We start from the raw sequence: 26,091 nt of genomic DNA, 5'->3' as shown, positions 1-26,091 counted from the left end.
CAAAGACGAGGAATTTGCACAGAAGCAAGTTGATTTGTTGTGGGGAATTTTGTTTTGTTAGGGTACAGGCGTATTCTATCACAAAGTATGTGAAAGTATGTTTCAGTAATATCAATATTAATTTCTGCACTTATTAGCTTTGTGCTAAATTTTATGCTACATTTTGTTGACTGTACAAAAATAACGTTAATTTGGCGTTGACATACCTAACGTTTTTAAATGAATGGATAGCATGCAATTCAAAAAGAGTATCTCGTGTCCAGTACTTCTTAAACAAAATATTGCTTTATTTTTTGTCAAGAGCATATTTTTTGAATGATATCTTTTAGATATTGAGTCTAAATAAGGTTTTAGGAATGCTTTGTTGTGTTGTTCCCAATTTGTGTCATTTGAGTTTGCATTACAGTGATGGCTTTTTGCCGGTAAGTATGTAAAAAAAAAACGAAACCCCTGAAACATTGATCAGCCCTTTCAGGTTGAGACAAGCTGTAATTGCTTCTTCCCGGTAATTGGCCAAGATTAATGCCGTTTCTGCTTTTGTTGTTTACGACGGGCCAACGCCGACGTAAAAAGCATCGCCCTGAGACGAGGGGGCCCGGCTGTGAATTCGATAGGTGCTCTGGTGCTCCTATCAAGACACATGCATCTGCTATAAAAGCGAAAAAAAACCTAAAGAAACTCAATTGCAATTTTATTGTCTGGTTTGATAGATTTCCTGCCACCTTTGTAGCAGTGGAGCTGTTTGTCACTGTTGGACTTGCCTCCCCTAGCAGTGGGGCGGGGTGTGTGTGTGTGTGTGTGTGTGTGTGTGTGCGCGTGTGTGAGAGAGTACGTGTGCCTGCACTTGAGTGTTCCTGTACATACCACAGAAAAATTCAGAAAAGGCCATTCGTCTGGTCCCTGTAGCCGGACCTGTGCATATACATATGTACAGGAAAGAGTGTAGACCTGTGCATCTTTTTCTAATTTGCTGTTGATTTAAAAAAAAATATATATATATACTTCATAGCAGCTGTAAAATTATTTTAGCCATTATCCTTCAGTTATGTTATTTTTTTTTTCTTTCTGAGGTTGCAGATTCTGTGGACTCTATAGTCGGTTAATGTCTGTTCTTTGAATTTCAAACAAGTCAAAGGTTAATCCTGCTAGTATATACTTTCGGTAATTACAGTTTAACCGTTTTAAACCAAAGAATGGCGTTTAAAATTTTCCACCAGTCACCCTCAGAACAGGCGCCGCCCATGCCAGCTTGGGGGAGGGGGGGGGGGGCGCACAGACTCCTGCAGCCATGCTTACGATGCAATGTGCGATCGGTGGTAGGAGGCGCTGTAGTGCCACGAGGGAGGGAGAAACAAGCCTGATTGTCTAACACACCCCATGGCATACAGAGTAATTTGGGCTTTTCAGTTGGCATCTAAGTCCCCCCCCCCCCCCCCCACTTTGACTGGTTCTCCATTCAGGAAGCAGTTTTTTTTTTTTTGTTCTGGAACAATCATATTAGACCCTGTTTAATATCCGCAAAAATGTCAGTAATTGATTTTGTTATTGAGATAAAATATTTACTGTAAATAAGATCCAACACTTTCCACTTTTCTATCCACTTTGAAGTGCCTACAAACACATGTATGCATTGTGTTAGGCCTTTATTTTTACGTGACTAACATTCAACAGCTTTATATTAATGTTTAGGCTTTTTTTTAGTTTGTGATGAACATTTACTTTGCCTAAGGGAGCTTTGTGAAGGTGTATGTTCTGAAAAATGCTTGTGGAGAGAATGACTGGTGAGAGAAGAAGCTGGTTGATATTTGGGTTCCGAATGGCGTAAGGGAAGGTGCTGCGAGAGCAGGTTTGAGTTCTGCGAGAACTGGCAGAGCTCTAAGTTCTGGATGGTTCTGGACGGAGAGAGAGCCGATTGAGGAGGTCTGGATTGAGGAGGTCTCTCGGAGAGAGGGAGGGAGGGCTAGTGGAGGAGGAGGAGCAGGCTGAAGAATAAAGGTTGGAGTCGCTGTGGGGATTGGTGGGCTTGGCTGTTGGGTTCCCTCTCTGAGCCAGGGCCCATGCCGTGCCCTGTGTGTGCACAGATGTTTCTGCTTGTGACCTGCTGACACGACAGCCTCTCGCCTTCCTCCCTGCAGCTAAACGGCCCTCTCGGCGGCTCTCGATTCATCCAGAGCTTCTGCTCCACCGGTGACCGCCAGCCAGTGTAACTCAGGCCCGCTGTGCCGATTTTGTAAAAAGGAGTAATTCGGAAGAGAGCGGCAGAACAGTCAGGGATATTCGCAGCTCAGACTCCGATTGCTTTGCTTTCTCTCAGTCCTCATTATTCAGTCAGCAGGTCCTTCCTTATTCTGACAATTGTAGCAAGTATAATTCTGTTCTTTTTTTTTGGTGCGTATACTTGGAGAATCTATTGACCTTGGAATGTGAGACATGATTGTGTGTTTCCTGGTGCTGTGTGTATGAGTATAAAGCAGTGATCATACCGTCTAGTTAGGGCCTGTGTGGGTTTAATCGGGAGATGGATCACTTTCTAATGAGACCGCGCTCTAATCAGGCGGGAATCTGTAGGTCCGTGTTTGGCGGAGGGGCTGTCTACTCAGGCGTGTGCTGGAGCAGAACCGGAGCACTCCCCCCCTCCCCCACTCTGGCTCCTCCCCCTTCAACCTTCTGCTCCAATCATTGAGCGGCGCTCCTTCTGGACATTCCTGGCCATATGTTCTTAATGTGTCGCTTTCTGGAAGCCATATAGCCATACATCATCCTCGTGTTTTTTTTTTTCTCCTCCTCTCCCCTCTCCGGCCTTGAGTCTTGAGTCAAACAGGCAGATTAAAATAAAAGGGCCATGAGGAAATTAAACAAAATTTATGTAAAATTGCACACCCTGCAAATGGCACTAATTTTAGGTTCAGATTTAGGTTTAGATGTGTTTTTGCTTAGCCAGTTGCACAACGCTTGGCTTCTTAATTCCCCCTTATTATAAGGTTTCTCTCTGATGTACCACCTCACTGTACTAGCTGCATCTGCAGGACCTGATCTGTATCTTGGCAGAAATGTGCAATCACCGATCTTTTAGTCGGAAAATGCGCGGTTCAAAGGCAGGCTGTGTATACATGCACTAGGCCAGGGGTCGGCAACCTTTTAAAAGCAAAGAGCTTTGGGTAGAGAAGGGGGTTTGAGATACGATTTTTAATGTGATATGGGCATATATGCATTTAACACAAAAACAAAAGTTCAAGTACTTACAAAAAATAAAGAGAACCAATTTTATTCCAGTTTTCCGCTGGTTTCCGACTCCTGTAATGTTCTTAACTCCATATAGGAGGGAACCGCACACAAAATACTGCCTCTCTTTTGTTACGTGATCATAAAGCTCAAGTCTTTAGGGTAAGATTGGTCTTGAGACGTTCTTTATGTCCGATTTGCAGCACTGTGTGTTTTGAGCTCTGAAGCATCCCAATTACCATCATGCTAAACTGTCAACCAAAACCACGGCATCTCTGAACGTTGACGTAGGCCGTCTCCCAGGCCGTACCGCTTCTCTCCTTCCCATCACATCCTTCCAAGGTGTTGAGATGGATTTTGTATTTGGCCGGACCGGAGGCGGCCCGGATACCCCAGTTGCTCTGGAAGTCCGAGCTCTGTTGCTGCTGCTGTTGATGTTGCTGTTGCTGTTGCTGTTGCTGCTGCTGTTGATGTTGCTGTTGATGTTGCTGTTGATGTTGCTGTTGATGTTGCTGTTGTTGCTGCTGCTGTTGATGTTGCTGTTGTTGCTGCTGTTGGTGCTCTTGCTATTTCAGATCAGTTTGTCCCCATAGGTGATATTTATATGGTTGTAACAGGTGATGGAGCTGTGGTGAAGCCATGCTGGTGTGGAGCAGTGACGTTCATCTCGAGGCTTGGACATGTGGAATACATTCTTCCACTTGTTTAATGCTGAACGTCAAATTAAGTGGAAATGGATGAGAGTGGGTACGCGGGGGGGGGGGGGGGGGGGGCTGTGAATTCTACTTAGATGGAGGGTGAAAAAAATCCTTTTACCCTCTGGTGTATTAGGAAGCACTCTGGGCTGAGAAAACGGCTATAGATTAACGATCAAACAACCTGCAAGATTAATGACCACCCTTGTAGGCAGCTAATTTAGAACAATAACTCCTAATTAATTGCAAATAATCAAGTTTTCTCCCACAAATGCAAATGCCTGTAGCTAAAACTAGGAACTGCGCCTCCGTGAATTCCTGAGCCCCGGGGTGGACTTCCTGTCCGCGGGGCCGATTTGATTAATGTAGCATTATTAACGAGGGGTTCGGGCCCCGTGTGTCCCGATGGGTGTTGGTCTGAGTGCTCTGTGGGGCCAGCGAACGCCCGCTACCTCCTGATCTCTCATCACAAATGTGCCGGTTTTGTTCGGTTCCATTAGAATCCTTTGTTCGGTTTGACAAGTTTCCTATGTGGCATCGTCAACATGGAGCTGGCTCGTCTGGTTACCAGTGGCTTGTTAAAACATTTGCATTGCTTTGATGCGTCTAGCTGAGTTTGATCGTAAATACTACGTTGGTTACTCAAAGCGTAAATCCACCGTATATAAACATCACGCTGATGTATCGGAAGATGTAAAACCTTGATGAAAAGATGCCTTTGAACTACTGCTTTTTTTATTCATGTTTTTAAGCTCATGACTGATTTGATGGGAAATGTACTATATGAGTAGTGCTCAGGTGTTTGACAGGAATTTAGTTGTAGAAATACTGATATTTAATGGTGCGCTTTAAGCCTCTTATTTAAAGATTACGATTACTTAACAGTAATGATAAAGCCTGATTGTTTAATATTTAGCTATCCGGATCTCTCCCCAGGTTTCCTTCGAGCTGCACAAAGAGAGCCTGTCTCGGATGTTTAAGGAGTACCAAAGACTGGGGTCGGACCAGAGCGGCTCGGCTCCCATCAGGACGGTGTCAGGGGTGAGCCGGGACGCGGAGGCCCTGGCCCGTGCCAATGGGGACTATAACAGCCTGCCCAGTATCGAGGAGAATGCCCCTTCCACAGTCATCGAGCTCCGGGTGGAGGACAAGGAGGAAGGGGAGGCGTCTCTGGGGCCGGTTGCAGTGTCTGATATCCTGGCTGGGGCTGCTGGAGGAGCAGCTCTTACTCTGGATGGTGAGGAGACCCAGGCCCCATTGGAGGAGAAAGGCCAAACAGGGGAGGCTTCTGAAATTATGCAGGAAGATGGGGTCAAGGCTGAAGCTGGGGTCAAGGCTGAAGCTGGGGTCAAGGCTGAAGCTGTGGAGCCCAGCTCCCCAACCAAAACGTCAGATGGTGTGGAGGATGTTCCAGGTGAGGCAGAAGCTGAGGTGGCCTCGGGAACGGATGCAGTGGACGGTGTCGAGGAAGTCAAAGATGGGGCGGAGGAGGTGGCCCTGGACCAGGAAGGAAGGGAGACGTATGGAGACGACGCCACTTTGGAAGCTGCTCTGAAGGAGGCCATGGTGGAGAAACCCCCTCCCAACGAAAGCGAACCAGCGGCGTCTAGCCTAAGAGACGTCGAATTAAGTGATGGTGCTGGGGCAGATTCCTCCTCTGAATCTCCCGCAGCAACCACGGCGGAGACGGAGCGGGGAAAGGAAGCGGGAAAGGCGGCCACCCCAGAGCAGCCAGTCGAGGGGGACATGGAGGCCAGCAAGGTGGCAGCAGAGAGGCCTAACTCTGAGGAGCCCGGTGACCGAGGGGCTTCTGGGGACAAGGGGCCTGAACAGTCTCCTGGCAGAGCAGAAACCCCCAGCGGCAAAGGGGCGGAGCCTCGCGGCAGTACCGGCACTAAATTGAAGGAGATTAAGATTGCTAGACTGGATGTGTCCAGCGTGGCATCCGACACAGAGAGGCTGGAGCTGAAGGAGCAGCCGGCCACGGTATGGTTCTCCCTGCTCCTCATTTACTCCTAGCTAGCTCCTCATCCAACTTCATGTAACTAATGGGCTGATGCCTTGTTTATCATGAAAGGTCTTTTTTTTTTTGTGGTCTTCAGGAGTCAAGCCAAGGAGTGACTTCGGCTCATGCCTCAGCGGGACAAGGCAGAGGAGATCCGGCCAGCTCCTCCGGACGCTCCGCCATGTTCCGCATCCCGGAGTTCAAGTGGTCGCACATGCACCAGCGGCTGCTGACGGACCTGCTCTTCTCCATCGAGACCGACGTGCAGATGTGGCGCAGGTGAGCGGCGCCGGCAGGTCACAGGGTCACCATCCCGTTCTGTTCGCCCCTAAAAACACGCCCCTCTCCCTTGTGGGGCGTCCCGCACCTGTACACGCCAGTGTTTCTCCGGTATGTCATGTGGCGTAGCCGCCGGGGCACGCTGCCTATCATTTTGTAATCCTGACAGACGTTAAAGCGGGCTGTCCATCACGGCGTGACCGTGAACACTTTGAAAAACCTAGGCATTTTATTATTATTATTATTATTATTTTGTTAGCTGATGGCCTGGGAAAGCACTTTTTAAAAATGTCGTCGATGAGGGAATGCCGCGGGCAAATCCGTCGAAAGCTCACCTCGCGCTACCTTCCCTCTGTGCAGTCACTCCACCAAGACGGTGATGGACTTCGTCAACAGCAGCGAGAACGTGGTGTTCGTACACAACACGGTGCACCTGGTGTCGCAGGTGGTGGACAACCTCATCATGGCCTGCGGGGGCATCCTGCCCCTGCTGTCCGCAGCCACCTCCTCCTCCGTGGGTACCCCGCCGCTGTCGCTCTGCCTCCCACCCCCCAGTTTGCCGCCAGCTGCCCCTCCCGGTCTGAGCTCCGCCCTCCCGCCCCACAGCACGAGCTGGAAAACATCGAGCCGTCGCAGGGCCTGTCCGTGGAGGCCGCCCTCACCTTCCTGCAGAGGCTCATCGGCCTGGTGGACGTGCTTATTTTCGCCAGCTCGCTGAACTTCACCGAGATCGAGGCGGAGAAGAACATGTCCTCGGGAGGCGTTCTCAGGCAGTGCCTCCGCCTGGGTGAGCCCCTCCCCCCAACCCCCCGTCACACCCCAGAGCCCCCATTTTCGGTTACTGTGTTTTTATAACCCTCCCCGCAATGATGATATAAGATGGCTGCCATTTCACTGTAATGGGGGCTGATTGTAGCCCGGGGGGCAGGGCTATTATGTGTAACAGCATAGAAGCACTGCCCTTAAACGCGTACGCCGCTCGCCGCGCTCGGGTGCTAACCTCCAGGGTGTCGGCTCTAGCCCTTGCCCGGTGGTGCTGCTGCATACTGGGATATATTTGCTGTTAGTCCTTAAACGTTCCCTGTGAAGGACGTTGTGAGAGTTAACATGCATGCTAAAAGGACAGCACGGCATCGGTATGTTGATCCTGCCCTTTATGGTGACGAGGTGGAGGGGGGGGCTTTCTGTGCTCTGCTTTTAGAAAGCCAGTTTTATTATGAAATTAATATTTAATGAAGTAAGAGCCCCCCCCCCCCCCCCCCAAAAACGCCCCGTCGCTGCTGTACTGTAACCTGATTTCTGGGCAGTAAGTAGGTTTCACATTCTTCTCTTAATAAATGGCAGCATGAATGGACATTCTAATGGAAAAAGCTGGGATACATCTCGTAATCTAAACGTTTCAGGGGCCCGCATCTGTCACCCCCCCCCTCCACACACACACACCCCCCACCCCCCCCCACTCAAACGTGGCTTACAATACATCAGATTAAGAAGCGTAAGTGTCGCCCGACTGTCGCAGAAAACTACCCCAAGTTATCAAACAGAAAATAATCCGTGTTATATGGAGTCGTTTATGTTGGGGGGGGGGGCACCGGCACCTGCGCCGCCTCAGGGTGATCGATTATTATCGGGCGGCGCCAGGGATACACAGTCGCTGTGTGGTCGTGTCAGTGCACAGCCTTTAAACACAGGGAGAAGGCCACTCTGTCCTGCCAGCCCCTTATCTGTCCGCGTCTGTGTTTGTCTGCAAGTATGTGCCATTGCTGTCCGAAACTGCCTGGAGTGCCAGCAGCAGTTCCCGGCGGGCGCCGAGGCAGCCCGCGTGCAGAAGGTCATCCAGGCTCTGGCTGGGGCACAGGTTAGTCCTCTGCCGGGCCGCTGGGTCATCTGCTCGCCTGCTGGGGGGGTGGGGGCTGCCGGGAGGGGGCTTGTAAGCAGCAGCATCTCCTGACTGTTCTGAATGATGGTTCAATATCATCCTGAAGTTAACAATTAAAAAAATGAGAATAATGGCAGTAAGGGAGCGGCTGAAGGTGATTCGTTTAGAGGTGAGGATGAACCTAGGCGCTCTCTCATTGGCTGGGCTACGAGGACGCTCCTGTAAATGGATCTCCGGCATCTTAAAATGACGGCCGTTAAATTGACCCCATCATGCCACTCCTTGCATATTCTGGGGAGTCGGTCTCCCGGTGAAGAGACACCGGGGGCGTGCCGACATTGCCGCCCCATTCCTGTAAATCTCTGGGCATAGCTGTTGGGGGGGGGGGGAGGACAGAAATGCGATCATTGATTGAGTCCTGCAGTTTGCTTTAATGGGATCGCTGCACTTAGTGGATGGTAAGCATCCTGCCTTCGGGTTACACACATCGTCAGAGGCCTGGGCCCTGGTGCTTTGTAGCGTTCTAGAATGGCAATGCGATGTCGCATTAGTCACCGCATTAGGCGCATCTTATTGCAGTGCCGCTGCCCTGCATCCATGATGTGCTGGATAAGTTATTTAAAACCGTGTTTATTTGATACACTGGCTTCCAGTAAAATCGGCAGCTTCCTGAAAGTATGTAAACAGGCTCCGCGTTTATAATTCTGTATTTTTGTTTTGCTGCACCAACCCTGGTTTCACTTTCAGTGTAAACGCTGGGCTGAAATGCAGTGATTCTGCCTCACAAGTGCAGATACCGCGGTTGGTGTGAACCGGCCCTGTGGGAGTGAAAATTACGCCACAAAAGACCTTTTCAGCCTTAATCAATCTCGCGAGTCGGCATGGCTGTAGTGGAAGGATAGATCGGCCTTTTTCCTTAGAGGGGGATTGCCGTTCTCGCTGACAGATGCATTATAATTACAATTCTGAATACAAACATGGAGAAAAGTGTCTGAACTTGCCGGTCTGCTTTGCCATCCACCTATATCCGTATCGATATCCTGTAAACAAACGGAATGGGGAAGACGAACGGCTGACATGCGTCTCTGTCCCTCAGAGCCCCGTGGATGTGGTGACGGGGGGTGTGTCCCCCGTAAGAGACACGGACCGCCTGCTGCAGGACATGGACATCAACCGTCTGCGCGCTGTGGTCTTCAGGGACATCGTAAGTGCCCCCACTGCATTGAGGCGCGTAAAAACATGTGTCCATACAGCCTGCAGTCTACCTCTCCTGCTTAAGAATCAGACTCGAACTTTATTCGCCGTCGACGAAATGTGTCCAAGGAATTTGTTGTGCCAAAATGGCCGCAATGAGTACACTTAACATATAAAAACCACACAAAATTAAAAACACTATATAAGATAAACAGTATTCAGACTGTATACCAATGTACGCAATACACAACATACACCCAAGATGTCCACCACAGTGTTTTGGTGCCCCCCTGCGTAATGCGTTGGTGCTTTGCATAAGCAGGACAGCTAACAAATGGAACCAAGTCGCTAAATCGCTTCACGGAAAGTCGTCCCCCGTGCGTCTGCTTTGTGCTAGTACCTACACAGTGTGGTGATCTCCATAGCAACACCATCCATCCTATAATATGAGTGACCCCCAGTTCAGCTCTGTGTCCAGAGGGACTTTCCTGCCCAGCTCTGTATGTAGTCATCATCGTTCCTGAGGGTAATATGATTTGACGGTTCACCTTCACTCGGCTGTCCGGCGCCTGAGTCAGTGCGGTGTTTGGAAGGAAGATGGCGGCCCCGTCTTTGAGGTGTCGGGTGTGCAGCAGTGCTTGGCATAGCCTCCCGTTTGTCCGTCCCCCAGGAGGACAGCAAGCAGGCCCAGTTCCTGGCACTGGCTGTGGTGTACTTCATCTCCGTCCTCATGGTGTCCAAGTACCGAGACATCTTGGAGCCTCACAATGAAAGGAAATGCGTCCAGCAGAAAAGCGGAGGTAGGCTGAATGAAAATAAAACCGCACGCGAGTTAAGAGGGTGAAAGGGAAGTTCATGGATGTGCTTCGTGCCTCTTCTGCTGTAGAGGGTGCAGGCGCTGAGGGTGTCCCAGCCAGCCTGGACCTGGACAACGGCGTATTGCTGCGGCGCCGAGATTCCGGCATCGGGGACGAGCATGCGTCCTTCGCCACCGGTGACACGGAGCCGTCCGCGGGAGTGGGAGGAGCCTCGGGCCCGGATGCCGTCAGCGAGGCTCTGTCCGCCCTGTCCTCAGAGGTGAAGAGGAGCCAGGAAGGTCCGGCCTCCCAGGTGCGGAACGTGAAAGTGAAGGACATCCTGCGCAGCTTGGTGACCGCGCCGACCGACGACATGACGGCGGATCCCGGCCTCCTGTCTCCCGCCTTCCTGGGCTCCGCGGGGGACGCCGCTCGCGAGCCCTCCATGCAGTTCCGCTCCTTTGACAGGTGGGTTCCGTCCGCGGCCCGTCAACTCCGATCAAGACCCGCGAGTTGGGTCGCGGCTTACAGGAAGTGGTCACGTGAAAAGATAAGAAAGCAAGACTTCAAAGAATCAGTAACCTGAAGTGCAGCCTCAGATTTAAAGAGGTTGTCACACGCCCCTTTAGTGTTGCATTTCCCGCCACTAACACAAAAGGTGGACACAAAAGTGCCCGTCTTAAAGAGGCTGCGTCAAAACTGCGACGGCGGCTTCCAGACGGGGCCAGATTCGCTGGGATTCAGTTGCTTCAGGAAGCTGTTTCTTCTCAGCGTGTCACTGGTGCTTACAGGCCTGTTTCTTCATCACATCCTTTGAAAACATTAAAAAAAAACCCTCCATAAGCTGGAAGTATGACTTGCGCCCCCAGGGGCTGGGGGGGGCAGCGTGAGCACGGTGGGAAACTGCAGAGCTGCAGACGGGCCCATGTGCCGCAGGACGGGCTGGGTCTGGTTTGCATTTGGGAGTATTGTTCTGGGCCCGGCCCGAAACCCAGCGAGCCGGCGGAGCCGTGTGGCAGGAGACGGCCAAGTTAGAAAGCAGTGTCTCCGTCCCCCTCCCGACTTCGCTCTGATCCCGTGTTTATCTGAGGAATGTTCTGTCAGGAATCGGGGGCTCTCCCCGTATCTGTGGGGGGGGGGGGGGTGCAGGGATTTACGGGGCCTGGCTAGCTGGAGAGTATATTGTAACAGCTCCAGCGGCGGGGGCCCGCCGAGACGGGGCCCCGCAGCTCCATCTGTGGGCCGACGAGGCCTCCTTATCTCCAGAGGGATCCACTTGGGACGCCCCAGCATTATCTCTGTGCCCCCCCCATATGCCCAACCCCCTGCTCTGAAGGCCCAGGGCTTGGGGACGGCTTTGTGGAATTTTATTTTTATATCAACATGGACGAATAAAGAGCTTTACCAAGTATATATTTATATAATCTGAATCAGGATTTTATTTAATTTTTTTACTAGTTAGCTTTTCGTTTTTGAGGAATGTCAAAAGTATGAGCAATTTGACCTTTGACCCAAGGAGAATGTGTTAGAATGAACCAGCAAAATTTACAGACCCCTCGGAACTGGTCTTGATAGGCCAGCTTCTGCACGGGGTTGAGGATGTTACTTCTCCTCGACGGACTTTAAAGGACCCAAGACAAATTCGACAGGTTCTGGTCAAAAGGAGGGGGGGTGACTTTCAGTACTCAGTAGCTGCACAAACTCCTCATGATCAGGTGTCATCCGACAGAACGATTGACTTAATGTTTCACGATTGACTAGATGCAGTGTGAGGCAGTGGTAAGAACCCACTGACATTACAGTCACCCCGGCGTAGGGATCCTCAGCATGACATCAACAATTTATGATTCCTGTGTGTGGCACAGAATCTCACAGATAGAATAGTTGGGGTCAGGGGTGAAGTATCATATTGATTTATTTTTTACATTTCCACCTGGTATGTGCCTGTATATCATCTTGAGATATTCCTGTTTTGACAAAGCGTCTGCAAATATTTGCCGATACAAACCAGACCCTAGTAAACGCAGTGTAGCAGGAGCTCAGATTTACATGACACCTTTCAGCGAAAGTGATTTTTGGAGTGAGGTGGAAGTGTGGAGAAGCCACAGCTGAAACGCAGTTCCTGGTCATCTGATCGGTCATGTGACCGAGCCGTCCAGGTCACAGGGTTCATTTAGTGCCATCCAGGTGCTGGAGTGGCAAGGGGTCAGCATTGGCCTATGGTATCCAGGATGTGAAGGCTAGAGGTGGATGTTCTTTGAGAAAGCATAGAGGAAGCCCCTTTAAAACTCACGAATCGTCAGACCGTCTCGGAATCCTGAGTAACCATTGCATGCCAGCCTGGGGTATTTGCATGTAAGAGTGCAAAGTAGGCGTTTCCCTGACAGCTGCCCCGCCCCCTTAGCCCTGTCTCCTATCCCTGCACTATGCTTGCTGTGGAGCTGGTGGGTGTATGGGTGCACTAATCAAACACCCCGTCTTCAACAGCTCAGGAAACTCTCTTGCCCTCTGATTGGTTGAATTTGTGCATGCATCCTTTGCTCCCCGTTGTCATGCTAAATATGCCTTACACGGGTGGGACATGTTAGATGGCGCTCTATGGCGGAGCACGGTGGACACATCTGGCATGGCACCAGGTAACAGCATGAATAATTCAGTCACTGCTGACCCGAATGCACATTTATTGATGACCTCTCTGCTCGTTTAATTGTTGATCTTAGGGTTGATTAATTGATATCTCCTGCTGTTGACTCTGGGCAAGTGTGGCTAACGACGTATTGAATAATTTAGATAATCAAGCTGCAGAGTGTTCCTATGCTACCACCACCATGATCTGCGATCGACAGCATGCCCGTCCTGTCGGCCTGTTGGCGCTCGCCGCCCATCTCACTGATATTTTCACTGCATTTAGGTCAGAGAGCAATCCAGTGCCAATGGCAACACCCAGAGCAGATTGTCAGCAGTGCATGCCACTGTCAGCACGCACCAGTCCACGGTGCAGTGTGCTTTAATTAGTGCATTTCACAGATCATTCTGCCATAATTAAGCGGGTTCAGCATATATCTGAAGTTCAGGAGCAGGGCTGATGTAGGAAGGGCTGGAACAGCATGAGGGAAGCCCTCCTTTGTAGTGAAGCCAGCATAGCATAATTATGCAAACCAACAGGCAGATGAATGGAGCGCATTTTCAGCTTAGGGCTAAGGCTGGATTAGCTTAATTGAAATTAAACAGTGTTGTGGGAACGCGGCCGTCTTGGGTGTCAGGCGTTTGACAGAAGGACGCCGTACAGAGGAATTAAAAGGTCAGCTCTCGCCAGCTTCCCCGTCTGCTGGAAACGGCTGATTCTGCGGGGAATCCTTCAGCGGATGACCTTTCGCTTTGGTGTCAGCGTCTGTGCGGGAGTGAGAGGCAGACCGTCAGTTATGGTGTGTCAGTGACCCGCCCGCTAATGTTATCCTAACAGGATATATCACGCGTTTCACATGCTAGACCTGGCTCTCATCAGTGAAAAATGATTGTTCCCCCGCCGCCTTCGTTTGAGCGCTTCCGTCCTCGTTATCCCTCCCCTCGATCCGCCTCACCTTAAATCGTAACCATTCGGGGATCCTGTTGATGTTTATGGCTGTCTTTGAATTGGGGGGGTGTTCCTCTCTAAACCCAGCTTGACGGCGTAGCCGCTCCCACATCGGTTAGCACTGTTAGCATCCCTGTGCGATAACGAGTGTGGCTTCTGTGATCCTGTAATCGGCCATTTATTCACGGCGTAGCAAAAACCATTATGCTTCTTTAGTGGCCGTGAGGTTTTCTGTGGGGGAAACGCACAGGCGGGTGGAGGGGGATGGGGGAGGGATTCTACAGTGCCCCCTCAGATGCCACACGTGCCTGCAGGATCATGAGAAAGACTGCTACCCATAATCCTTTGCTTTTTACATGTCAAATCAGCACCCACCAATTAAAATGCTGAGCATTTTCAGGTTGGAGTGTTGAATAAAGCAAAGTTTTAGATCATGACATGGCTGTTGATTTAAATGGAGACTGATAAGGTTGTCCAGGAATCATCTATGTTATGGGGATGTTTAAATCGCCTGTTTCAGCTGCTTTAATCGTCCCTCAGGCTTTCAGCAAGTAGTGGGAAACGGCACTGTATGTTTAATGAGCTCACTCGCCATGTTTATGTTCCTGCTTTTGGTTGCTTGAGAACGTCACGGAGTGACACTATGAGTGGCTTGGATATGATGGGATACGATTGATTTGGTTTTAAATGTTTTTAATGGTTTTAATTTTAACCTGGTATAATAATCTTGATTGCAGCTTATTTTTTGGGTAATATTTTGTAGAAATAATATTTGATACATTCCTGTTGGCATACATATTTTTAAAGTGTTTTTTTCTTTTGTTTTTTTTTTCCCATAGGAGTGTTGTGTTGGGCCCTAAGAAGGCAGGGGCCATTCCCCCCGGGCCCCCCCCAGCCGCCCCACCTGCTGCAGGAGCCGCCGGTCCTGCTTCCGCTGGGGCACCCGACAGTGTCCCTGTCGCGGCCCCCGATCCCAGCGTCCAGGGTGGCGCCGCCGAACCCGTTGCCGGTGAGCGTCGGTGCCAAACTCCTCACTCACGCATGCATGGTCAGCTGAAAGATAGAGGAGCCGCAGCACAGGAGGAGACGGAATGTGACTGCAGTCTGCTTCCGGGGGGGGGGGGGGGAAGGGACCGGCCAAGGCTGGGAATGATGTCACACCTGAGTTAACCGCCTTCCAGTACATAAAGTCGGAAAGCCATTTAGCAGAACCAGGGACCTGCTTTAAAAGCCAGGATTACTTGCTTAGCCAGACAGCTTTTCGGATTTAAGGTACCCCAGTGTACATGACTTAGATCTTCGTTCACTTTATGTTTACCCCAGACTACTTTAAATCTGACAAGTTATCTGGTTAAGCAAGAAATCCTGCTCTCTGAAACAGGATCTTTGTTAGCCATTGTTAGCAACACCAGTTGATAACTTATTACGCGGTATTTTGCGCATACAAACACCATAGCAACAGCATGTCCACAGATAGTAGTTGGGCAGTGCTGTGTGTACGACCGATTTCGTGAGACAAATAAGGCGTAAGTACTAATAAACAGTATATAACTACGGCTTTAGCTTCTGTTGATAAAGGGGGCAGCCATCTTGAATTCTGAGGTTTTTCTGACTTTCCAAGTAGGACTTTCCGACATCAGGTGGCGTTCAGGTGGCAATTTCTGACTTCCCAGTTCAAATGGAAGGCAGCTCGTGTCTGAGTCATAGGGGAGTCAGAGGGGAGTCACAGCGAAGCGAGTCCAGGGTGCGGTGTCAGGCCACCGCATTGGGTGCCTGCTGAGGGAGAGGAGATCCCCACCCCCTACACTTCACACAGACAGGAAGGTGGAGGCGTAATTGACAGTGATCAGACGCGTAGCCCGTGGTGGTGATGCTGCTGTCTGAGCTGTGAAAATCCCCCGGGACAGACGGACTCGCTCCCCTGTGCCAGGGTGCCCAGGCTATTTATCCGGTCACCTTGGCAGTATCGCAATCCAGCCGTCCTGTAACAACACAGGGAAAGAGGACTGAGCATCATTTCCGTACGAGATTATCGTAGTCTTAGCATATTTGTTACGTCTTAACTCTGACAGCTGACATCAGTCTGCACTTGTATTACAAAATCTAAAAGTGTTAAATTAGGGCACATGATGATCCATGTATGACTGCCTGCTCTTGTACTTCTTGCCATTCTGTTCGTTTTTTTTTTGTTTGTTTGTTTTTTTAGTTATTTGTATGCGATGCAGTTGTGCAATGACAAGCAGTGAATGCAGGAAATGCCCTTGATTAATTCCGAGTTAAAGGTGCGCCGCTTCTGAATTGAAAGCATTATAGATTTATTCGTGCCAATTTGTGAGCTGCGCTGTGAGCCAGTTCTGTGAGGATTTCACTCTCACTCTCCCTCCCCCGGCCCCCACCACAAACAATGGTGACAGTGGGCAAACACAGATAATCTATTTGCGTTTCCTTTCATGTCCTTGTAACTGTCTGTTAAAGCGTCACTTGGAGGGAGTTTATTGGTGGGGGGGGGGGTGGGGTGGAGATTAATGGAGAGAAGTTAATCCACTCCCACATGTTTGAAGTAGCTACTTCATTTACGCCCAGGGGGGCCCTGCAGGCACACATGTTTGTGGTTAAGGCCGCAGACCCCGCAAGCCCCGCATTCCACGTGGACTCTGGCCTGCCGCGCCAGTCGTTCGGGAAGAGTTACTCCCGCTCTGAGGTTACCGGGCCTGGAAAACTGGGAAAAGGCATTGAGGCAATTATGGAAACACATTAACGTGGGCACCTGATGTATTTATGGCCCTTTTTTTTGGGGGGGTGGGGGCCCAGCCAGAGGAATCAATTAAATCAATGAGAGCTCCCTTGACAGTAAGATTGTTAGAGGGGTTTAGGAGTGTCATGTACGGGAGAGAAGCACGCAGTGTAAATATTTCAGGAGTGAGACGCGTAAATCGGCATGAGTAAAAGATAGAGGCATGGACGTAACGAGATGGAAGCCGCCAGGGATGTCCATGTGACAGGAAGTGATGTGGGAAGTGATGGGCGGAGCTATTGACTTTTAAAAAGTGGTACTAGGTGCATTTAAGGCTGCCTTTATAATAGCACCATGAATTGACAATGAAAAATGAAAAGCCCTTGTTTGATGAATTCCTGCATGGGAAATCCTCTCCTTTTAACAAAGCCGGTATTTTTGACTTTGTTGGTAAAGTTTTAAACCGTCCAGCCCAGGAAATCTGTCTGTTTATTCCCCAGTGCTGTTTTAAGAAGCTGGGTGCTGTTTCGTGAGTCCAGCCACATGAATGACGAGTGTCTCTGATTTCTTGTAGGCGGGGCATCTGTGAGTGTGAACCTGCCATCTGTCCCCAGCCTGTCCCCGATGAGCCGCAACTCCGCGCCCAACATGAGGTGACGCCTCTCTCGTCGGCTGGCCGTCAATAACGGAGCCCTCACACCCGCCCCCAATCGCCACTTTCCTCCTCCATCTCTCATGTTGTTTTCTGTGTTTTTACATTCTCGCTGAATGAGAGCTCCAATTTGTCATCGCCCTCCCAGCCCTTCATATACTTTCCGTGCCGCTTTGGTGATGTTAAAGTAATTACAGTGATCCTCTGCTGAGGGACTGTTCCGGAATCGGAGGACTCCCTCCCCATGTGTGTTCCGTGGTAAGGAAAGAATGACGGTGTGCAGGAAACGCACGTCTCGAGGAAGGTGACTGTGTTGGTTCTGCATGTTCACTTAAATTTGCGCTCCTTAAATTATGGCCGTCGGCAGAACCACACTAAATGGGTGTCTGAAGATGCAACGTCTTTCTGCAGATTGTTCCACAGCAGCCTTCCTCTTGGGCACCGGTGGAAATCTGAGTGATGTTCTCTGACTTTTCACGCAGCATCTCAGAGCGGCTGGAACACGCCCTGGAGAAGGCAGCCCCCCTGCTGAGGGAAATCTTTGTGGACTTTGCCCCCTTCCTGTCACGCACACTCCTGGGGAGTCACGGGCAGGAGCTGCTCATCGAGGGCACCAGTAAGGCCCCTACACTCTCACTCACACACACACACACACACACACACACACACACAGAAAATATCCCAACAAGGTAAAAAGTTTGTATTAAATTGTGGGAACATTGGGTCCCCACAATGTAATGTATAGAAAACCACACACACCCAAGCCGTGTTTCACCTCCCCTGTCCTTTCTGAGGTTTGCATGTAAATCATGTTTGTTTATCTGTGAGAAACATTAATCAGTTTCTTATTTTTCCCCATTTATTTCCAGTTAAAATGGTTTTTCCAATGTTGGTGATATTGGTGTGTTTATGCCTTTCTGAAATGAATAATGCCCCGATACTTAAATATTACGTCTTTTGCCTGTCTTTCTTTTCCCTGAACATGCTCTGCCAATTAATCAATCCGTTAAATGGGGTTGCATGTGGTTGCCTTGTTATGCATGTATTAAATTGTACATACTTAGACATACAGACCATGTGATCTTTACTGGCACAGCAGACACAGGCTGGATAATCCTGTACTGTAAGCAAATTAAGATGTCTGTCAGACGCTAACTGCCAGGAGCTTTATCATCCTGGCTGTTCCCCTGGCTTGTGTTGCTTGGGAAAAACCCCAGACACTCTACCTATAACCCTGTACTGGGCACGCAGATGCATGGATGGCTCTAGCCAGCTAGCTGAGCTTGCTAACGTTAACAAAACCTTTAGGAATTGGACGCAGGGATGGATATTAGGCCCAGGGACACAATGTGTTTCAGGCTGACCAAACGTCCACTCTCCCAATGCCTCCGTCCCCCGCAGTTAGCCGACTAAAGCTATATGTGTGTCTCGGCGCAGCAATTTGTAATGCGACCCTAAACTTCTGGGGGGAAAAAACGGTGCATTAAAAATGCGGCGCCTTAATATTTTGAAGCACTGCGCTAATCAGATTTAAGTCATAAAACATTCAGAGTGTCTTTTAACTAACTGATTATATTGCGGCGGGGGTCTTTATAGAGGAGGGGGTCAGGGGGTCAGGCCGCTAATAAGAGTGTTTTGGGTGTGTTCTGCCACGAAGCCGAATGGAAACTTGATGGATAGCAGGAGGGACAGAGTAACTGAGAAAGCAGAGGTCACTAAGGCACCCCCCCCCCCCCTTATGGGATGGCCCCAGTGCTCTGGAAATCACACAAAAGCAGGTATTATGGATCAATAAGACATATGCTAGGCACATTTGTAGCTGTAATACAAGGCCCAAATGTGTATTAGTTTACAGTTAACATTATGTTGGTTTATTGGATCCATCGATACACTCATCCCCGCAGATGTTGTAGAATCTGTGTGTGTGTGTGTGTGTGTGTGTGTGTGTGTGTGCCGTAAAAGGAATAATTTTACATGTAATCGTAGAAAAACAAACAAATTTTAACAAGCTACAAGATTAGCGACACTTAGAACGGTTGTCTTTACATTCATGTAGTGACTAATTCTTTTTGGATCTGAACTGGACTGTGGTTATTTTTCAGAATAGGATTTTTTTTAAAGCTTACAAAATGAAGGGCCCTGGTGGGAAAATAAAATGTTGGTTTTGATGCGTTACATGTACTGGGCAGATGAGGAGGCGTGGCCTGCGGGTAGCTGTGGGGGCCACCGGCGTCACCCACGGACCGTCCGCTCTACGCGCTCCTGATAGACTGGCCATTGCGTGCGGGGCGTACATAGAAGGGTGCACCGCAGGCTCTGTCGTCACGGTCGCTTGGATGACGCCCTTTCCCCTCGTTCGCTGCAGGTTTGGTGTGCATGAAGTCCAGCAGCTCCGTGGTGGAACTGGTCATGTTGCTGTGCTCGCAGGTAAGAGGACCACCACCTCCACACTCCCCGTCCTCCCAAATCCGACCGCGGCTTTGAAAACCATAAAACAAGTCGCCCTTTAATAGCACCGATATCGGTGCTGGGGTCAAAGGGTTCTGACCCGTTCGGACACCTTTGACCCGGGTTAACAGCCCGTGCTCTCTGACCGCTAGCGTCAGATGAATGTTTCTTTGCATCGATTGCTTTTCTTCTTTCCTTTTTTTAATACCCCAATCATCCTTTGTGGCAATGTTGCCAAATTTATTTGGGTCTTGCTGATGGACAGCCCATGAATGTAAATGAAGGAATCATAGCAGGTGTGTAAAATCAATGGCACCGCCTGTCAATGAGGGACATCGAGCATAATGGCAGTGTTATCTGAGGCAGGCGGAGGGGGGACCCTCTTGGCGTGTGTGGCAAACCCCCTGGACGCGACACCATGAGGCAGAATGAGTCTGATCAATGGACCTTACCTTTACACTCAACAGCGCACCCTGTATAATGAGCAGTGTGCTTCCTCTCACCCTGTACTCAGCTAGACACCGCAAAGATTACCCATGAGCATAGTGTGGTACTGGCTGCTTATATTTGGGGAACTGGGGGGGGGGGCGGGATGTTGGCGTGCTAGAGGAAGGATAAATGACATGGTCTAATGCACCTATTTGTCATATCTGTCAGGGTGTTGTTTAATGCTAATCTAATCAAAGCCAGAATCTGCCCGATGCCGGCCAGGCCCCCGTCCCAGGATCCGGCTGCGGGCCGCCCGCCCCAGCCAGCGCGCGCTGCAAATATGGCGCTGATTGCTCCAATAAATCACCGGCCACGTTCTCACACAGCCCCGATGCAAATGTAATTTTATTGCGGGGGAAGCAGCCCCCCATCCTTAAATGAAAAAGCCCGTCAGCGGTGGTGTGCCCGTTTCTGGCCGGGCCGGCCGGCCGGGTGCGGCGCACCGTGGTGGTGTGGTGATTCTGTCACTTTCTGCAGGCTTCAGAGGGTGACGGCTTCGAGGACATGTGTTTGGGGACATCTGGGGAGCTCCATGAGGGAATGACATGGGGGGGGGGGGGGTAGGCGGGGGCAGGTACAATCGGAATCAATCAAACTCACCCCCCACCTTAGCCCAGTCATCGACAACGGTGGGGCGCGATACAATCTCTGAAATTTTAATTAATTTCCCAGATGAGATGGAGTGGGTCTCGGGTCAGAGATCGAGGGATGGGGTCAGGGCAGGGTCTCAATCACGGCGACTGTGAAAGGCGCGGCCGCGGTCACTGTAGGATGGCACACACGATGGAGGATGCTAAACCGCAGTTTGATAAGGTCGCTCTGTAAGGGATGCCGGCGCTTCCCAATTAAAGATCAATTTTCATCGCTAGCATTAGCTGCAGGCGGGTTTATTGCTTGCCACTCTTTTGTGGTCTTATTGATTCTCATATATAGACTTCATACAGAAGGCCTGCGGTGAGGATGCTCTCGCTGTGATGTGGTTCCAGGTGGGGGGGGGAGGGGAGACTTTGGCTGGGTCCTCATGGTGTGCCGAGGTTCTTCGCTAAAGGCCCGGATTTCGGCATCACCTGCGAGTTTCACTTCACAGGTGATGGAGGGTAAATCACTGTGTTCCTGTATTTTCCCTCCGCCGGTCGCCACGTTCTTCCGCCGTCTGTGTGATCCAGGACAGTACTCTCCGTAATATCTCTTTTCCTAGGCTGGTGAAAACTAATTTCATCTAAATCTCAAACTGGTTTCCCGTGGCTGTCCTTAAAGTTACATCTGGGGTTCGCCTTTCGTTATACGCGCGTGCAATTTGTTCCGTGCATTTCCTTCAACGTAACGGCAACATCTTTAGCAGGATGTGGCCTGCAGTGGGATTTTTAAGCAGCTCCCGTCAAGGTGGGGGGGGTGGGGTGCATCATTTTAGCTGGATATCAAGACATCCACTTCATCTGGATAATTCTAAGTGGCGTCGTATTCAGAGCTTGCTCCTTTTATTGCATGACTATCATCTCGGAGATCGCTCGTTTTTCCATTCAGCCTCCCCCACCCCCCCCCAATAAAAGCTTCTCCTCCCTTCTGCTCTAATTCAGTCTGATTTCCCCCTCCAACAACATCGCCTCAATGCCAGTCTTAAGGGCTGGATTTACAGCGGCGCGCTCTGAAGTATATCACTTTAAAAGGTTTCAACCCAAAACATCTAGTAAATAAATAATGCGGCGGCTATTCTGTATGCAGGACCCCCCCCCCCCGACTAGAAATCATCTCATCGGATACAGGGGCCGCTCTGCTATCTGAGCACTGTCAGATAAACCCTTGAGTGGCTCTGTTTGTGTCCTGTATATCACTGCTTATTGTCTGAGCCTTCTGTCAGGCCCGTCTATTTTTCTCCTATTTGTCAGAAATGCGTCCTGTCCGTATGGGGGGGGGGGGGGGTGGCGAGGCTGCCATGCGGACGCCGTAATTACCGAATAATCAAGCTTAACGGCGCCATCAGCCCGGAGGATTATTCACGAGGGCCTCGCCGCCCTGAAGGTTCCATCGGCGGGCAGCCAGGCCGCGTTACGAGTTAGCCGACCGCCGCTCATTTTATGTTCTGTTGGAGTGCTTTTGCTGGTGTTTTGACCCCCCCCCCCTCCAAGACCCCTTAGGAATGGAACAGGCCATGCAATTTTCATCAGAGCCCTTTTCAGCTTGTGTTTTTTTTCTCCTCCATACCTTATTCATTCACTGTCATTTTATCTTTTGTCGTGTAATAACACGAGCCAGTAAAGGCCAGGTTACATGCAGTGCACTGTGGACTGTATGGGTCAGTCACTGGGCTTGCACCATGTGATGTTTTTTTTTTTTTTTTTTTACCTTTTAATTCTGTTTAGGGGTAAATTTACTGGTGCTGATGCTCTTGTTAAACGCATCGTGTCCCATGGTCACCTGGGATCAAATCAGCATTCTGATTGGATATCGGTAATGCAGGGATGAGTGATGACTGTGATTATCATCAGTATTCGCTTTTGGCTAATCCTGCCCGTTAAAGTATAGTTAACCTGTTTAACAGATGGGCACCTTTGGAAAATGGGTGGGGGTGGACATTGACTTCCCAAAGTACTTGGCTCCCACCGACCCTTGACCTCTAGGCTGAAAATAGAGAGCCGTGAGGGTACGGAGTTTAACCCCCTGCAGGCGGGGAGCAGCCGGGGAGGGGTCCTCACTGGCCCGCGGATCGATACTCTTCACTTGGGGACACCGGGGTCTGACAGTGAGAAATCGTCTTTTGTCTCCAGTTTGGTGGAATGATACAGCAACATATATTGTTTAAAAAAAACACGTGACTGCAGGTCCTGCTTCAGATCACTGCTGGCAGGGGCTTTGATGGCGAGGCCTTGGTACCTGGGTGGGGAGGGGGGGGGTAAGAGGAGGTGGGGGCGGTTGGGGGGGGGGGGAGATGGAATGTGGCAAAAACAGAGGAAGAATGATCCGTTCTGCCCAGCGCAGCCAGAGCGACACCCTGTTGCTTGTGAAAACACTGCGGCGAGGTTCAGAGCTGGAGCGCCGCGTGTTTAAAAGGGGATCATTGCGACGGCTCTCCCGCGTTGCTCTCTGTTCCCAAGGCCGTGTGTCTCACCCCCTCATGGCCCCGTCTGTGTTGCCGGAGAGGTCGGTGTCACGCCGTGCTCGACGGCGGTCATTCTCACTCGTGTGCTCTGGCTAAAACAAAAGGTGAAACGGCACAAATGAAATAATAACAAACTGCCACTTAAGGCCCCTTCCCTCCCCCCCCCACCCCCCACCCCCCATCCCTCTGATGGGAGCTGTGCACCTCTTCCTGACAGGAAGCGGCCCTCGGTGCTCTGGGGACGCCCTAAATTGAAGCGGGTTTTCATTCTGCCTCCGGCTGTTTTACGGCCGTCCTGCTCCGGCCTGGGACATGAAAAGCAAGACGGCCTTAAGCTGCAGCAGTTCGTACAGAAACGTAATTGTGTCTCACAGCTAGATTTTCTAACCAGTGCCCCACATCCATTTTACTAGGAGTGCTGGAAATGTTTGCATTCTGTCATTTTTAAAAATATTTTTCATTGTGTGTCGGGAAAAGTCGGGGGGACGCAAATGTCTCTAATGCTTTGGGTCTGACATGAAAAAAGAATCTGCAACGTTAAGTATAAAGAAACCTTCATTTGTGTTCTGTGACTGAGGGGTTTCCGGTCCATTCCTGGGAGATGTTTATCGGACAATGGCGGCATGCTTCGAGACAGGAGCCCTTGTACTGTTGTTTTTGTGGGGTAATTGAAGTGTGGATTGTTGATTAACACTGTCTACACCGCTGAGAGTTGGGAACGGACGAGGGGGGGGGGGTGTCGGCGTCTGTGTTTTTACAAATGATTCCAATAAAGAGAGGTGATGATCCTCTAAAAGTCTCTCTCACCACGCATGCGGACCCCTCCGTGTTCAGGAAGGGCTTATCATATCAATCTATTTATATATTTACTTTATTTCTTCTAGGTTGTTGATAGAATAAATATTTGCTCCCTTTTTAAATTTTTTTTTTTTGCTTTGTAATTCCACGCATCGTGACTTTTCGTTCTCACCGGGGAATAGTCCTTTAAGGAGTATGTTTGCTTTAACGGAGATAAAAATCGGCGGACGTGCGAGTGTTAGCCGTGCCGCTCGCGAGGCCAGGTGTGGAATCGGACCTCGCGCGGACGTCATGTGACACAGGGGGGCCGACCGCTCCGTCGTCCCCGTGAAGGATGGCCTTCAGTGACGGTGATATTTATGAAATGCCGCTCAGTGTATAACTTGATAAACCGCTTTTCCCCCGAAGCTGGTTTTTCCATTATTAAATATAGATGGCTGTTAAATACAGCTGTGGATCGGATTCATTTGAAGGTGAGGCGTCTTAAATATTGTATTTGCTTGGATGACTGTGTTCCACCAAGCGGGGAGATAATGACACTCTACCCTCCTACTGTCGCTTGCAAGATAAAATGTATATGTGACAAATATACACACCAGCCAATGTACATGTGATGTATGCATGACATTTATTTCATATATAAATGCATAGTTTGTCATAGTGTAATCTTGTGTGCTTATGAATTTTTTAAGAATCGGCATTAAATCATTTTATGGCAAAATACCTGCAGAACAACTTTGTTTCAACAATTGTAAGAAAAAAACGTACAGCTAGTCTACATCACTAGTCTTGGTTCAAAATCAATTTTTGTTGTGAATAGCTTCTTATTGAATAGGATGAAATTTAAATAATAAATATTATACACACACACACATATGAATATATTTTTTTAGCTAATAAAATAATTCCAAATAAGTCCACCGGAATGGAAACGGCGATTCTGGTTTCTCGCTTTCTTCCGTTGGGACCTGATGGAAGTGTGCGCGGTTTTCCCGCCACGCACTCGCCGTCTCGCACGAGGCCTGCCTTGCCTCACGCGGCTCTGCTTACAGCCGCTTGTTTGGTTAAATCAGCGGCCGCAGAAGAGCCACCGAAGGTGCCGCCGACCTCATCAGCCTGAGACTAAACAAACTCCGCTGGGTAGCCGCTGATTGACAGCAGCCCAGTGCAGTGGCAGTGCAGCCTCTGCGCGCTCGGCTGGCCTGTGGCACCGCACGGCACGCCCGCGATGTCCGTGACATGGCCCGCCGCGCTCGGTGGCGTGACTGATTTGGCGGCGACACCTTCCGCAAGCTTCCCTCAGGGAAAGTGGCGGGTTCAGAGTCTCCGCTGGGGCCTGATGAAACGACGGCATGCGAAAGTGATAAATCAGGAACTGCGATGCGTGCTGAGGACTTTCATCAGTTCCACGCACAGAAATCACTTCCTGATAAGCGTTTTTCTGACCTGACGTTCTTGCAAGACCGTATTTGCATATCGCCGTTTTCTTTTGCTTGATCCAAGCAGAGCCACGGGGTAGTAGTTTCGGAATTGGGAAATTTTTTTTCTTTAATTTTTTTTTCTTGGGAAAGCTCATATTTTTTGCGGTGTCGCTACACGCCGTGTGTGACGGGCCTTTCGGACATTGAAGGATCTGGGCTGCCGGCCATGTGGACGAGGTCCTCGAGGAAGGGCCAGGGTCAGAGGTCGCAAACGAGGGATTGTATCCTTTAATCAGGGGAGGAATCGAATGGATGCTGCTGTCATAAAGGCTGCCAGGGCTGATTAAAGCAAGGTCCTCCTGATAACATCTGAAGCTCTTTTGGTTGCGTTTCTGGGCCGCTGTAGGTCGGACGACTGCGTTAACCTAGAGGTGTTTCTTACTGCTGCTGTTTACATTAAATGTTACCCATTGGAAATAAACTTCTGTTCTTGGCGATCGCTTAAATTAAATTGCTAGTAAATTGTAGTTTTATTTAATCATTAATTCTTTATAAACGTCTAGATTCAGGGAGGTAGCGGAGTAAGAGATTATTCGTGTGTTTGTCAAATGCGAAATGATCGGCTTTTGTTAAAGGATAAAAATCTGTAGTGATTGTGGTGAGTCAGATGGGTCCTGGTTGCACAGGAAGTTGCATCGTTGTTGGGGGGGGGGGGGATTTGTTTATGGCCCCGCTTCCTGTAGTGTGTATTTTAAGCCTCTGGAGCGGCGTTTTCCCAAGCCGCCGGGCCTCATGGTTAATGTCCTT

General features: G+C 49.8%; 1 protein-coding gene across 2 annotated transcripts in view; it reads left to right on the top strand.

Moving 5' to 3' along the window:
* lrba (LPS-responsive vesicle trafficking, beach and anchor containing) overlaps positions 1-26,091 on the top strand; it is a 156,765-nt gene that overhangs the window by 35,284 nt on the left and 95,390 nt on the right. For both annotated transcript variants that reach the window (XM_072706912.1, XM_072706911.1), the window contains exons 22-33: positions 4,854-5,903; positions 6,020-6,201; positions 6,562-6,715; positions 6,808-6,988; positions 7,953-8,059; positions 9,177-9,284; positions 9,945-10,074; positions 10,161-10,539; positions 14,485-14,654; positions 16,954-17,032; positions 17,514-17,647; positions 19,397-19,458. In XM_072706912.1, coding sequence (XP_072563013.1) covers positions 4,854-5,903; positions 6,020-6,201; positions 6,562-6,715; positions 6,808-6,988; positions 7,953-8,059; positions 9,177-9,284; positions 9,945-10,074; positions 10,161-10,539; positions 14,485-14,654; positions 16,954-17,032; positions 17,514-17,647; positions 19,397-19,458 — 2,736 coding nt within the window. The remainder of the gene's footprint in view (positions 1-4,853; positions 5,904-6,019; positions 6,202-6,561; positions 6,716-6,807; positions 6,989-7,952; positions 8,060-9,176; positions 9,285-9,944; positions 10,075-10,160; positions 10,540-14,484; positions 14,655-16,953; positions 17,033-17,513; positions 17,648-19,396; positions 19,459-26,091) is intronic.

Source organism: Paramormyrops kingsleyae, chromosome 25, assembly GCF_048594095.1.
Source record: "Paramormyrops kingsleyae isolate MSU_618 chromosome 25, PKINGS_0.4, whole genome shotgun sequence".
In the NCBI taxonomy this organism is placed as follows: domain Eukaryota; kingdom Metazoa; phylum Chordata; class Actinopteri; order Osteoglossiformes; family Mormyridae; genus Paramormyrops; species Paramormyrops kingsleyae.
The sequence above is the reverse complement of the archived record's forward strand: the minus strand, read 5'-3'. Positions and strand labels throughout refer to the sequence as shown.